Source organism: Dermacentor silvarum, chromosome 6 (genome assembly GCF_013339745.2).
Source record: "Dermacentor silvarum isolate Dsil-2018 chromosome 6, BIME_Dsil_1.4, whole genome shotgun sequence".
NCBI lineage: Eukaryota > Metazoa > Arthropoda > Arachnida > Ixodida > Ixodidae > Dermacentor > Dermacentor silvarum.
In genome coordinates this window covers 96,672,347-96,687,666 of record NC_051159.1, presented here as the reverse complement: position 1 = coordinate 96,687,666, position 15,320 = coordinate 96,672,347, and the positions used below count along the sequence as shown (strand labels likewise).

General features: G+C 48.4%; 1 protein-coding gene across 1 annotated transcript in view; it reads right to left on the bottom strand.

Moving 5' to 3' along the window:
- Positions 1 to 15,320, bottom strand: part of LOC119455719 (protein timeless homolog) — a 317,713-nt gene that overhangs the window by 38,979 nt on the left and 263,414 nt on the right. The window contains exon 19 of the mRNA XM_037717145.2: positions 6,393 to 6,478. Within this exon, the coding sequence (XP_037573073.1) occupies positions 6,393 to 6,478 (86 nt within the window). The remainder of the gene's footprint in view (positions 1 to 6,392; positions 6,479 to 15,320) is intronic.

Genomic DNA, 15,320 nt, shown 5'->3' with positions numbered 1-15,320 from the left:
ACTGAAATGCGCCGACGCTGTTCAGAGCTCCACAGCGCATGCATTAGGCCCAAATCTTCGCTAACAGACATTTCCTGTTGGCGTAGCGTGCTGAAATAGTCGCTAGATTGTTATCCCCACAATATGAACTTCACGTAGAACAGATTCAAATAAAACTAAAGGCATCAGAGAACTAAGCTTACTCAACTAAACTTATAAACTTAATACGCCATTGGAAACTTTAATCTATCCCGACAACTATTCTGGCTAGGTAAAAAAAAAAAAATTTCGCAGTTTCGCCCGAAAGGCGAAGCATCGATTGCGATAGCAAATTAGTAGAGAGCTATTCGGAGCAGGGATAGTGGTTTTATCGGCTGCATAAACTTGGACACATTCGCTTACTAACTGAATTAAAGATCGTGGTGTCAGCGCGCACAAGCAAAGATGAATAGATTAGACTGAATGACCGCAGCCAACGACTGTCAAAACGCCGCAGCGGGCGAAGGCTCGCGCGGTCTATCGCTTCAACGGAAACTGAGCGGCGAATGCACAGCGCATACAAAGGTCAGAGCCGTGTGGAGATAAGAGACGCTGCGGGCGACCGCCAACGCAGGGCAAAGTGCAGGGGTTGTGCAGAGGAGAAGCTGCCCCCCCCCTCCCCTCCCCCCCTCCTTCCCGCTTTCTTGGTTTCGCGTGGGAGATTGAGTGGCAAGATACGCCTTTGGTGCCGAAGCACAGCGCCGCCCCGCCTCCTTCCCTCCCATACCCCCACGGCCTTTCGCGCGACGGTCGCGTTTGCTTTCCGCCGTGCGTTCGCTCTCCGTGATAGCGCGCGGGGGAGTTCGTCCTCCGTGATAGCGCGCGTCCCCCGCGCGCTTTCGGTCGGGCATACGGCGCGCGGCGACGATATTATCGCCCTTGGAATCTATACGGAACCTCACGGCGACGGCGGCGACGACGACGGCGACGACGAAAATCCGGTTTAAGTGTCCATATAATTGCTATCGCAATAAAAAAAGGAAAACACACACACACACGCACGCACACACAAAGAAAGCTCAACACAAAGTTAAACAAAACCCACCAAAGCAATTGCTACTGATTCGCCTTGAGCGATTCTCCGATTCCTCTCAAGGTCGTATCGTTCATTTTGTCAGACGTGTTAACTCGGCTGCAGACGACAGTTGAATGCTGAGATAGATAGAGAGAGACAAGAAATAGCAATAATATATGAACTGAACTGAGGAAAGTTTGGAGAAGTGACGCACAAGGGCCTCAAACTTTCTTGTGAGCTCTGGTCGCAGCGCCGGCAGTTTTTACTGCCGGGTTCTTCAGGGCATCGGAAAAGCATCAATCGCCTCGAACGCGGCCGCAGGGCCTCAGCTGTGCCATGAGTGACGACAGGGCGGTGGCAACTACTGGCAAAGACACAAACGAGAGAGAAAAAAAAGAAAGAAAAAAAAAAAGCCACACGCGCGGGGAGACAAGTGTTGTAGCAAAGAGAGAGAGAGAATGAGTACAGAACGATAAAAAAGAAGCCTTAGCAGGTGTATAACGTGGCTTTGGTGGAAACTATACCGGCCAAAGCTAGGTCTAAGTGAGCTTCCGATACCCGAAAACTACAGAAAAATCAATTTATACGTTTTAAGGCAAGAAAAGTAAAGTTGTGATAACGGCCACAGTGCACAAATTATTTGAAAAAGTGGTCCTTCGCAAGTAAGTTGCAACTGAGAAATACGCGTAGTAGAAGGCCCTTCGTTTTGCGACGCTCACTTAAAAGGAAAGTTGGCCCCTACTCCAAGGTTATGATAAAGCTACGAATGTACCCTAGAACAATGAAGCATAACACTGCCACAGTCTGTATTGATGGAAGAGGAAAAAATGGTTTGCGTTCTTGAAGACGAAGATTTGAACTAAGTAACGCTTTTCTACGCGTGTTGGCTAAGCCATTGAATGCCATCTGTAAATACGGGGATGTATCGGAACGTTTCGAGACTGGCTCCTGTTCCACTGCAGGATGGAGGCATCTCCCTGCGATCTCCAATTAGCCCCGTCTTGCGCTAGCTGATTCCAACTTGCGCCTGCAAATTTCGTAACTTCATCACTCCCCTTAGTTTTCTGCCATCCTCGACTGCGCTTCCCTTCTCTTGGTTCCCCATTCTGTAACTCTAATGGTCCACCGGTTATCCATCCTACGCATTACATGGCCTGCCCAGCTCCATTTTTTTTTTCTCTTAATGTCAGTTAGGATATATCGGCTATCCCCATTGGCTCTCTGATCCACACCGCTCTCTTCCCATCTCTTAACAACGTTAGACTTAACATATTGAATTCCATCACTTTTTGCACGGTCCTTTTATTTATGCACATTCAAACGCTGTCACCTTCGGAATAGTCTCCTTGCGCAGCAATACAGCGCTTTTTCGCGTTGCTGCCACGTTCCAAATATTTACTGGAAGCATTTTTTTCCTGTACCACTCCAGCCCCCCCCCCCCCCCCCCCCTTTTGCAATTCGTTCTTCATTTCAGCAACCGTATGAAAACGGCGAATACTGAGCCGCGTTTTTTGTTTTGGGAACAGAGCGAAATGAGAAGGATCCAAATATGGCGAGTATTGTGCATATGGAAGGGAAACCTTATTTGATTCTGGCGAGAAACTCGAGTGTACACGGAGAGTGCTCTGTTACAGGGCGCATTGCCTTCGTGCGGCATCCAGCTCCTCGTGAGCCGCCGATAGGGCTGCTTTCGCCGAACGCCCCTCCCTCATGAAGCCCTAAATTTACCAGTAAAACTCGCTGTCCATATTCTGGCCATTCGGGAATAATTCCTGATGCACAATACCGCGAATGTCGAAAAAGGCGATGAGGATGCGCTTTGTCGAGCTGCGGACATGCCCAGCATATTTGTTTTCTTCACTCCTGGAGACATTGGGCTTTTCCACTGCCACGACTGTTTGCTTCGTTTCAAGGTAGGTACCCGTACACCAAAGTTTCTACCCTATAGTGAGTATCCTCAGCGTGAAAGACAGGTCATTCGTCAGGTTTCGGTACCACTTATTTCGCTCTATTCCCAAAATTAAAAACACCACTCAAGGGTAACCATTCTGAAACGATTGCTGAAATCAAGAACGAATTACAAACAGGTGCTTGATTCGTAAAGGAAGGAACACTTGCATTAAATATTCGGAAAATGGCAGTAACACCGAAAGCGCTGTATTGCTGCGCAAGGGGACTATTTCGAAGGCGACAGCATTCGAATGCACTTAAACAAATCACTTTCTTTAAAACAAGGCTAGTCACGAAGCCTTTCGATATCACCCTCTACATCTACACTTCTTTCTTTCCGAAATATCTGTGGTGGACGTAAGAATACACAGGAGACAACATTTGTGGCGTTCTCAGGCGCTCAACTAGTTCACCAAAAGAACTGCCGGACTCAACGAAGGAAGCGCTTCCTACTCAAAACTGTATATGAACCACACACGTAGTCGCGATCGCGCGAAGTAAAATTCACGCACTCTAAAATTCGCCGTTCTGTCGTCCGCCAAGCAGGCATACGAAGACGATGCCGAACAACGCGCCACAGCAAAGGCGCGCTTGGCGTCCAAAGAGCCAGAGTGAATGATATGCTACAGACTGTTGACAGAGCGCGCTAGATTGGTTGGTTCGTGGGGTTAAACGTCAAAAAGCAACGCTGGGTCCATGAGAGACGACGCATTGAAGGACTCCGGATTAAATTTGACACCCTGGGGTTCTTTAACGTGCACCTAAATTTAAGTACACGAGCTTCTTTCTTTTCTTTTTCATTTCGCGCCCATCGAAATGCAGTCGCTCCGGCCGGGAATCGAAACCGTGACCTCGTGCTTCTTGAGAAGCTCAACGTCATGGCCACCGCACCACCACGGCGGGTGCAGAGCACGCTGAGAACCTCGCGGCGGTATTGAAGCGCGATCTTAGCTCGCACTCTCCGATTCTGAATTATAATAAAAGCAGAAAGCACAACTCCCCTAATGCCAATGCAGGAACAAAAAAGGTTCAGCGTCATACGATACGCCGGGCGATGACAAATCAACAAATGAAGAAGAGAAAAGAAAGGTAGGCTGCGACTGGGGGATTCGAACCTCGCGAACGAAACATTAATGGCGGCAAAAGAAAAGGCGGAGGACGCTCCACGTATGTACGACGCCGCACTGGCAAATACGCAGCGTGGCGCTCGGAAAGAGTTTTTTTTTTTTTTTTTTTTTCGCCCGAAAGCCGCCGCCACGTGAGGCGCATTTGGGCTCGACTTACGGCGCCTTCGCACCTGAGTTCGCATTGACTTCCGCACGCAGTGCGCCGAACGCGCACGTGCGTCGACGACACGGAGATTAGGGAAGGCGACAGGGAGCGCGTAACAAGAAAACAATAGAGAAAACGTTGGCAACTGACTGCCATATATGACGTTCGAAAAGCAATGAAAGTGCTAGGGGCGACAGAAAGGCATTCGTGCAAGACTCCTTTCTTCCCAGCACGAAACAGACAGCGCTTGCGTACCTGCCGTAATGCGCTTTTCCTACCCCGAGGGGGGCTCCCTTCCTTGTTATTGCTTTGTTTTCTTTTCTTTTCCTTTCTCGTTCTTTAACTTGCATTCAAGCAACGGCGGACTTCAGGGCATAATATTTTTCGGGGGGATTGGCTGTTCGCAGACGCCGCGTAAAAGCGTCGCAGAAAAAAGAAAGTTACAAGAAATGTGCCTGAAAGAGTATCTTTCGTGCGGTATAACAGTATTTCTAACATTGCCCGCTTGCTCTCCTCTCCGTAGTGTGGAAACATATATACTTCGGTGACGCTGAGCCGCGTACAACAGCGAAGTCATTTTGCCATGTCTATGCTGCCTATCAGCTTATATATTCTTCCTCATCCGAGAACATAGTGAATCCCTAGCCTCTGTCAAGTTCACTGAAGGGCACGCACGCGCGGCAATCGTTGCGCAATTTCTGCAAGGAGAGCGGCCACAGGCGGAAGCCCCACGAAACTGGCCGTGAATCCAGTTTTTGGAAGCGCAATTCCTTCAGTTTGGAGGCGTTCACGTGGGGAGCCTATACGTGAAATACGTCCACACGTTACACAACGCCGCCGGCGCAACAAAGGGAAATATTTTAGGAACCTAGCTCTGGGATAGGTGTCGAGCAGAAGGTGTATGCTTTCTTGCGACATTTTCGGATAGGTTCCATAAAAGTGTCGAACCACAGGACACCTTTGTCGTGAGGCCAATCGCTATTTTTCATCGCGCTTAACTGGATACTATACGTATAGAAGTAACAGGTTAAGCTGTATTAATTAAGCTTTTGCAAACCAACACAGCCACTCTCACCACGAGAAGCTGCTTAGTAGGCAAGAAGAGAAGGTGACCGCCTAAATTTCAAATCTGCTTCCGGAAGTCCGTATAAGTTTTCTTTTGGCGCGATCAAAGTGGGTGCAGCGCGTGAGGAGCAAAACGATTTCTCCGTTGTTTCCATGCATTTGGATAAGAGCTCCTAAGGTAATTAAATATCAATTTATGATTGCCTTCGTCGACTGTTGGACGCCGCAAGCGCATTTTTATTTCGCGTGCTATTCACCAAATCCGGGCTAATGATTTACCTAGTAGGATGTGAGGAAACTTCCAGTATAGCGCACGTTGGATATCGAGTCCATATTTAGGCTATTACGTATCAGTAAACCATGGTCGCGTTTTCAGCGTACAAATTGCGCGCATGCAACTAGCCGTGTGTATAGTAAAAGAGCGCATATTGAAGCACATTCGCACAACACAGATAAGAAGCGCGCTTCATGTGCTGGGGCTCGTCTTGTCCGCCCTTCTCCTTGTATGGGTGTCAATTTGAGCCCCTCTTCTGTAACTGCATTTCACCAACCAACACAACAAGAAATACTCCAAGCAGTATGTATACAGTAATCGCATACGTTAAATGTGTGCTTGGTACATTATTTACTTTTTTTCCGTTCCTTTTTCGCGAACCACCAGCACACATATACCGTGGCCTGTGCGTTAACCTCTATTGAATGCTTACACCACAAAGTGTGAAAATCTAAATTGTCCCTTCTTTATTTTTGTTGTTGTTCTCGTTTGTTTGTGATGCAGAAATGTCACAAAGCACTTCCCGCTATAATTTTATAGCGTTATTGGGACATCTTACCGACTGCTGCCTACGTAATAGGGGTTGATGGTCTCGCCAAACTGCTTATGAAGCTTTTTTTTTCCTCGGGCCTCGCCATGTAATTATTCGGCGAACAAACTTCAATCTTCGAACTTCAACATTTCCAAAGGCCCAGCACGACGTCACACACTTTAGCAGTGTCACGGCAAACTAATTATAAAGAAGGAGCACGGTAGCAACATACGTCAGAGAAAACTGCAACCGGTGCAGTCACTCACCTGGCGTCGCCTCATCCTTGTAGCGTTCGTAGAGAACTTTCAGCTCGTACACTTGCTCATCAGTCCACATAATTTTGCTGAGTTTCCTGCAACGAGAATCGAGTAAAAAAGCCTTTAATGAATGTCAAGATGGACAATTCTTCAAAGGTGGATTCAGGGCCGGTATGACGTAAGGATTCCTTTCTGTCAATTCCATTCATTTCATATCAACCTCGTTTACGGGCAGCCGTTGCCGGCGATAGCGTGGGCGGAGCGGCGCTCTGCCTACGCTATCACTGACGAAGAGCGAATAGCAATATAATGAGAACAGAATCGCTCCATAATACCGGCTCAAATGTATTTGAAAAGCCTAATGCCTCCGGGTGTACCGTATTGAGGAACGGAATATCAATTTCACATATTATCGGAGGGTCACTGATTTTGCACTTACGCGAAGCTGTACACAAAGTGCGCGCAAAGGCAGGCGGAAGGGGAAAAACCTACACATAAAGGAACGCAGTCTTCGCTGAAATGGGGTATGACGTTTCGCCAATGAAAATGAAAAAAAAGAAGATACTGCGGGGCTCTAATCCCCATCGAACACCATGCTGCCCTAGCTAAATAGTTCGTTTCTTTAGCCTGGCTTAAGACTAAGTTGAACACTACAGAGGTCGCTTAGAACAATATATAACGTTTCGCTTCAGATGAAGGCCAGATACATGATATTGATCGGACACCCACTACACGCGTTTCGGTGACGGCGGCCGCAGCTGTCTCGGGAGAGCTATCGCTCCAGGATATACCAGCGCTGTGATCGTATAGTCGATCGTTTATTGCGATGGCAATTATATGGACACTCCAAGCGTATTCCTGCCGTCGTCGTCACTGTGAGGTTCCGTATAAAGTCTAAGGGCAGTAAAATCGTCGCCGCGCGCTGTATGCTGTATGTGCGAGTGAAAGCGCGCGAGGAACGCGCGCTTTCGCGGAAAGTGAGCGCACGGCGGAGAGCACACGCGAAGTCTTCCCTCGTGCGAAAGGCCGTAGGGGGATGGGAGGGAGGGAGGGGAGGCGACGTTTAGCTGCGGCACCAAATGCCTATCTTGCGACCAGGCGCAAGGGGAACTGGCGGCTCAATCTCCCACGCGAAAGCAGGAAAGCGAGAAGGCAGCGCGGGAGGGACGGGGTGCGGCTTCTACTCTGCCAGCAACTCCGTACTTGTACTTTGCGCGGCTGCGGGCGGTCGCGCGCACCGTATCTAGAAAGCGATCTCCACACGGCTCATACCTTTGTATGTGCTGTGCTTTCGACGCTCAGTTTCCGCTGAAGCGACAAACCGCGCGAACCTTCACCCGCTGCGCCAGCGGCGCTTGCTCACGCCAGCGTTTTGACAGTGTTTGTGTGCGTTCATAGAGTGTGATCTATTCATGTCTGCTTGTGTGCGCTGACACCATGCTTGTTAATTCAGTTAGTAAGCGAATGTGTCCAAGTTTATGCAGCCGGTAAAACTACTATCCTTACTCCGTACAGCTCTGTACTAATTTGCTTTCGCAATTGATGCTCCGCCTTTCGGGCGAAACTGCGACTTCTTTATAGTAGCAAGCGATCGCTCTACGCCTGAATGAAAGTCACAAATAAGTGCTGCTTATAAGCCAGTTGCTGGGAAAGACGAGAAAAAGAAAGATGCGCCTAAGCCTATGTCATTACTAACTTAGAAAAAAAATTCCCACCATGCTCACTTTGAGACGTATATGCACACCCTAACATTAAAGTACGGATTCAGTGGATTTCGAGTCGCACTCGGACCAGAGGGAACGAAGTGGCACATGCCACATGCCGCGCGTCTCCCGGGCCCTCCCCTGTGGTGGCCGGATCCACCGAGTCTGAAAGAGCAATACACCTTCGCGAAGGCGGAAAGGCGCGAAAAACTGGACGAATTACGAAACAACTGCGTGAAGTATCCGCAAGCAGACACACACATGAAGCGAAGAGAGGCGGTACTATGGAGGCGTGCGCAGACGCACTCTCTCGTGTCCCCAGATTTCCAAGACTACATACAGAGTTTGCCTGGCAGACCTTCTTGTATGGCATGTGGCGGCTTCCCGGATAATGCTCACATTCTGTGGGATAGCCCGGGGAATCGTCCAGCTATTCAGGCGAGCCTTGCTAAACTCTCACCCACCCGTAGACCTGCGACACTTGATGACTCCCCCCTTTACTACCTACAAGCCATGATCGAGTTAATCACGACGGTCGGCTGGGCAGAAAACTAGAACAAAGCGGGCGAACCCGGACCGGGGTTCTTGAATAAAGTTTATTCTATTTCGCTCTCCTATTCTTGCCTTTTCCTATACGGCAGAATCCTTGGCAAACTCTTATAGTAATTAGAGCCGTTTGACCCGGGACTTGGCAACCAACCAACCTGGCTTCTAAGTGTGTTCCTTAATTTTATAGAAATATTGTGACAGAGCGATGAAGAAGACGTTTTGAGATGACTTGAAGGAGACGACGCTCTGGACTTCGCGAGTTATGATCTTGTCAGCCACTGCCATTTTTGTAAATACAGTGTAAGTATATTTCTTCCGTAACATTTTTGGTGGAGGTGCGGGCTTACCTCCGGGTAAACTCTGATTCTTGCCGATATACGGCCAAAATCATGCAAAAACATCCTCGCTTATTCTAATGGCTCACTTGGGTTAACAAGAGGCGCAGCTGCGCTCTTACTGTCATTAAGAACCAACGAACCACTACATAGAAGAAACAGTATAGATCATGTGCCTCTTCTTGTGCGCTGAAGTTCAATCAACTGCCGAACACAGCTTTTCGCTCATCCCTCGACGTGCCTTCCTCTCATTATCGATTACACCATCCCCAACGATTGACGACTGACGTCGAAATAGATTCGAACACTGGCGACAATTAAAGCCTCAAGGACGCAATACGATCTCAGTGAAATTCACTGGGTGCCACCCCCCCCCCCCCCTACCATCGCATACTTTTCAAATTAAACAAAATTAAACTACGATGTTTAACGTACTGCACAGTGGATCATGAGGCACGGCATAATGGGTGGGCGGTCCGGATTAATTTAGACCACCTGGGGTTCCTTAACGTGCGCCCAAAGCACGGTACACGAACTTTCTTTTTTTTTTGCGTTCCGCAAAATCGGAAATGCCGCTGCAATCGGCTGGAACCGCATTGACCTGCAATCGAACCCCTGACCTGGAGCCCAGCAGCGCCACGCCATAGCCATTAAGCTGTCGCGGCGGGTACGCGTACTTTCCAATTTCGCCCACTGATCGCCGTTCCCAAGAGCAGTGTCAGCGCAGCGACCGAATGAGAGAACGCCACAGATCCGGCGGCGGCCCCAGACTATTTCGCCGACTCGGTATATGCGGGTACGACTGCCCCCCGCCGGAATAAGCTTCTCTCTCAGCCGGTCGCTTATGCAAATGCTTGCCGATGCTTCCGGGCACCAGCACATCGATTTCAGCACGCGAGATAAACGGTGGGGGCCTCGAGGCATCCTCTCGGCGCCCAGTGCAATCTCGGCTCGCCCTTGGCTGCAGCTTCGATGCATATCAAGCGCGTCGCTTCGTGGGCGACTGCGCCTTACACTTCCATGTGCTACAACGTCCTTCGGTTTGTGTCAATCTCTTTCTCTCTCAAAAGTTATCTTCGTATATAGTGAACTGCGGAATTTATTATTTATGTACTTATTCGGCAAGTGACACTAAAGAACCGCGGTTTAGATTCAATCAGTTCAGGCTGACAAAAAACGTTTCTTCAAATAAAGGTTAATTATTACTGGAGTACATAAACGCCAAGCTTCTCTCTTTGGAGTTTCACGCCGCAATCTCAGCGCTGGTGCGTCAGTGCGACTTTGCGGGTATCGAAGTATTTTCTCATATTTAGGTCGCTTTGAGGCAGGCCGGAAAAGTAATCAAACCTTGCTGTGGTGAGTTTTTGGTCCCTCTAGAACGCAACATATTCCTCGTTTATCTGCAAACACTTACAACTATATCCACGTAAACGCTTTTAAAGTCCATGACGTCACAGTAAGTTGATGGGGGCACTTCCGAACGGCCTCGCCACCCGATTTTTCGATTTGTGCGTCGTTTGCGAATTACTAAGGCTCATATCTGACGCTAAAATTAACTGTATTAATATCGTAGAAGCCAAATTAAGTAATTCAGCTCATCTTTATACTAGGGTACCTAGATGTCAGCGTCACCTGTATCGAGGCACCCTAATTTAGACAGCTTTTTAGCGCCCCCTTATCCTCAACCCACTGCAAATGTTGACAACTTGCATAGCCGGATTTTGCACAACAGTTAATTGTCAAATAACGAACATAGGTAATATCACACGTAGGCAAACAAAACGATGGCAGGGATTTTACTGTCTACACACTTGAAGCAATATCACTCAACCGGGCACTGGTCGCTGATTACGCGTTATTAAGGCCAAATACAGTAAACAAGGCAACTAACAACGTAGTCCAAGCGCACACCCACAGCCGTAAAAAATACTGTTGGACACGGACACGGACACACACACACACACACACACACACACACACACACACACACACACACACACACACACACACACACACACACACACACACACACACACATATATATATATATATATATATATACGCATAACAGCGAGTGCGAAAATGCTACATTGTTATTAGATGCGGAACTTGTGAAGACCGGAAAAATTCGTTTTGTTTAAGAGGCAGACAGTAGTACTTCCAGAAAAAATAGAGCCCCTATCGCATCGGTGCGACCAATTCCACTATTTACGAAGTTCGGTGGCATTTAAAGAGAAAGAGGATCAGGCAGAGGCACACTGAGGTGCAAAGGGCTAGGTAACCAACAACAACGCAGTACGAGAACTACTAGTCACTGAAGAGCTGTGGGCAGAGGAGGCGGTAATATAGTGAGGTCATCTATCTCTGAAACGAAAGCACAGCGCTCGGGAGACCCGAGTTCACGACGCTCCTTCCGATTCCGTCCTCTTGCTATGCTTTTTTTTTTTCTTTTTCCCCTTCTTAGTTTATTGCTTCCACACAGTCGTTCCTTGATTACAGGGACTGCAGACGAGGACTCTCTTTTTTTTTCCACTCTTCAGTGACCTCACACTCACTCGACGAGGAAAATAAAGGAACGAGATCGGGAGGGGAGCGAAGAAAAGACGTAAACGGTGAAGTTGGAAAAAATGGGGTTGGTACGACGGCAAACTCCATCCCTGGCCCTTTTCTTCTTATTGATGCCTCACGGATTCGCAACGTTAACTGGCTAACGCGAGCCATATATCGACTGGGTAGGCATTCGTCTCCATGCCTCTTTCGGGACGCGGACCGACGACGCAGTATACGCATTTCGCTTCGCCCCCCCCCCCCCCCCCCCTCAAAGTGTATTACTTTTTTCTGCTTTCTTATCCTTTCTCGCTTCATTCTCTTAGCGACCAGGAAGAGTGCTACGCCTGCGAGTTCCAAAAGTTTACTTCCCCCCGCAAGCACATATATATCCTCGCTTTTCTCTCAAAGCCCCGATTTCTCTATTCCATTTTCCTCTGCATTCGCCCTCATTACATCGCTCTTCCTGGCCCTTACATCCCTCTCCGTTCTCCCCTTCTCCATACAATCTCGCACTTTCTAGTTTTCGCCCGCACCTTGCTCATTTCCATCAGCAGAAAACGCTTCCAACTTCCTCCCTCGTGCAACTCTCGTGGGGCGCTTCATCAACGGGGGCGGGGGGAGGAGGGGGACAAACGCGCAGTCGCGGCATGGAACCCGGCATCATTGGCGTCGTAAAATGGATTCATTCTCTGTCTTCTTTATTTTGACTGTTACTCATTGGCGATATTGGGTAAGGCAGCTTTTCCAGGAATCCGGGCGGCCGGAAGCGAGCCAATTTCCAAAAATCTCGTCAATACGAAAGCAGCCGGGTAATCGGGAAAGTAAAATATGCAGTTCTGCGAGCGAGTAACGTGATCTTCGCTTCTAACGATAACGAGGAGGAGGAAGCGGATAATTCGCTCCCACGACCACATTGCTAATAAAAATGTAGCGGGAATAAAAAAGAAACAAGAAAATAAAAGGAGAGAGAGAGAGAGAGAGAGAGAGAGAGAGAGAGAGAAAATCAAGACAGATTACATTTGACAAGTTTTTAATCCGTACGGAAGGCGGAAGAAACGGAAAATACGAGGCAGCGTCTAAATACCAATACCTGAGGGGACTGGAAGGAACGTTGAAATGCGCACAAGACAAAACGACGAATTCGCAAGCATCGTCAAAACGGAAAATAAACTGTAGGGGATTCGGGAACGCCTATAAAGGGAGGTCTACTCGAGAAGCAGAAAGATGGCGGGAACGCATTAAGCAAAAAGTAGGGGGAAGGCGGAATGCACGGAGATATACGCGGCGTTTTAAGAGCAGAACATTCGAAGTCAAAAGAAGCGTTTTTTTCTTTCTTTCTCAAAGACGGAAGTTCCAAACTCGTTTTCCAGGAGAGAACGTCTCGACTGCAGCAGTGAAGAGGTCATACCGCAGCTCCGAACAAAATAACCGGCGTAGAAGTGGGTCAAAAACAAACACACAGATCTAACTTAAGAGTTCGCAACGATACAGAGAACAGCTGATCACTCTGACCTAGGCCAACCTTCCAGGAGATAAAAAAAAAGGGGGGGGGGGGGGGAATACACTGACGACATTGGCCCGTTACTCCGGCACGAAATTCAAAACACACTGTCGGGCTTCCCTTTCATTCTCTATCTATAATCGTTAGCAGATAAATTAGAGCCTTAAAAAAATCAAATTCTAGAGTTTTACGTACCAAAGCTACGAAATAATTATGAGGCACGCCGTAGTGAAGGAGCCCGGATTAATTTCGACCACCTAGGCTCTTTAACGTCCGCCCAATGCACGGTAAACGGGCGTTTCGCATTTCGCATTTCGCCCCCATCGAAAAATGACTAAGTCGTTCTCTGCCCCAGAAACGCAGATAAATTTTTTACAGGATACTTTACGAGGATATACATGAAGTGCATCAGCGCGTCTCTTTATTATCCTTTTAGGCACGCAGACCAAGAGGATCAGATTACTGACCCGCAGTCGAAACTCGTAAGATAGACGTTCGCCATCCACGAATCAAAGGAAGTCCCACTGTCCACAATCCACCGCCGGCCCCCCGAGATCTCCCTCTTCGTTTTTTTTTTTTTTTTTTTTTTTTGTCTTGAGGAGAAGATGTTCGCACCTCGCCAGCGGGAATAAAAACACCGAAGCACCTAAGGGGCGCTTAAGCGCGCCTGTTACGGTGCACGGCGGAGGATTTAGGACGGAGGCCCGAGATCCTTTGACTGCCTATCAAATGTTTTACACGGCTGCATTGCGTTTACGGAGAGCGAAATGACAGCACGGGGACTCGTTCACGTAGCTTGCCACTGGGGAGCAGCTAGACGCATTCTGCGGCCAGTTTTAAGGCTAACGCCGGCAATGACACGTCCGCTAGCCAAGGAGGCCGAAATACGCTGTGTAGCAAAGACACATCGACTGCGTATTTACCAGCCTGTAATTCAGACTTGGTCACGTAATGTTAGGCTCACAGACCATATGCGATCGATCTTTCCCGTCCCCATCCGGCCCGCCGAATCGTGATCCCGATTGTTCCGCATTTCTGTATCATAATCAAAGCGCACTCGCACCAGTGGCAGTAAAAAGAAAAAAAAAGAGAGAGAGAGGAGAGAGAGAGAGAAATACCCCAAACCATGCTGACGCGGATAGAATTTTCTTAAACAAACCTTCCGGGCCTTCTAGGGTACTTGCCAAACCCTGCTAGGTAACATATCCCCCCCCCCCCCACCCACCCCCACCCACCCCCACCCTAATAAACAAAGAACTGAAAAATAACAAAAGAAAAGGTAATGGTAAAATACCCATCCGCACGCACGAATACACGTATACGTATGCACACAGATGAATAGAAAAACAAACATAAAATAAAAAAGCACACTACAACTCACTTATGCGCGCCGGAATCTATTCGCATGACCATAAAGAACGACAATTATACCGGCTACTGTCGTGTCGGTACATGACGCTAAAGTTATCGCCTACGAATGCCTGCAGTGTGCAGCTGTGTAAAAAAGCCATTTATCCTTCGCTATTTCGGCAACGTGCGGCGTTAATTTAAATGTCCTCTTCTAAGACGACACACAGTCATACTCCGAGAACCTACAATGGAGGGCTGAGTTAGTCACATGGTAGAAGCTAGACCGAAAAAAAAAAAATTCTTAGCTGCGTTCACCAGAATGTACAGTAGCGGGTCGAATTTTCTAGCTCAACACGGTAATTACCATGCGACACCGATTTAGTGTGGCGCAATCCATCTTCACCCGAAACAAGCTGGAACCAATTTCCGAGGACTTGCATTCCGCCGGTGAGTAGAACAGAGCAAACGGCGTCAGCCGTCCCTTTCCCTCAAAGCGATACGCCAGCCTTTGCATGCACCGCGTGAGACGACTTCTCTCTCCTGTCGCATCAATGCGATTCGCCTTCGTAGGGCATCACCGCCATTTACATAAGTGCGATGCGATACGCCACTTGCCGCATTCATGTAAACGCCGCTCTTATATCTTAGTTTACGCAACAAATAAACGGATTCGACTGTTGGCCTGCGCTGGTATGTATCCACGTGCTATCTATCGGAGTCTCATGCAAGGCAGCGCCTCCTCTATTTTTATTGCGACAGCAACTATATGGACTTTCAAAGCGGATTTCTGCCGTCGGCGTCGTCGTCGCCGTGAGGTTCCGTACGACGTCAAACGGCAATGAAATCGTCGCCGCGCGCCGTATGCTGTATGTGCGAATGAAAGCGCGCGAGGGACGCGCGCTTTCACGGGGAGCGAACGCACGGCGGAGAGCAAACGCGCGTTCTGCGT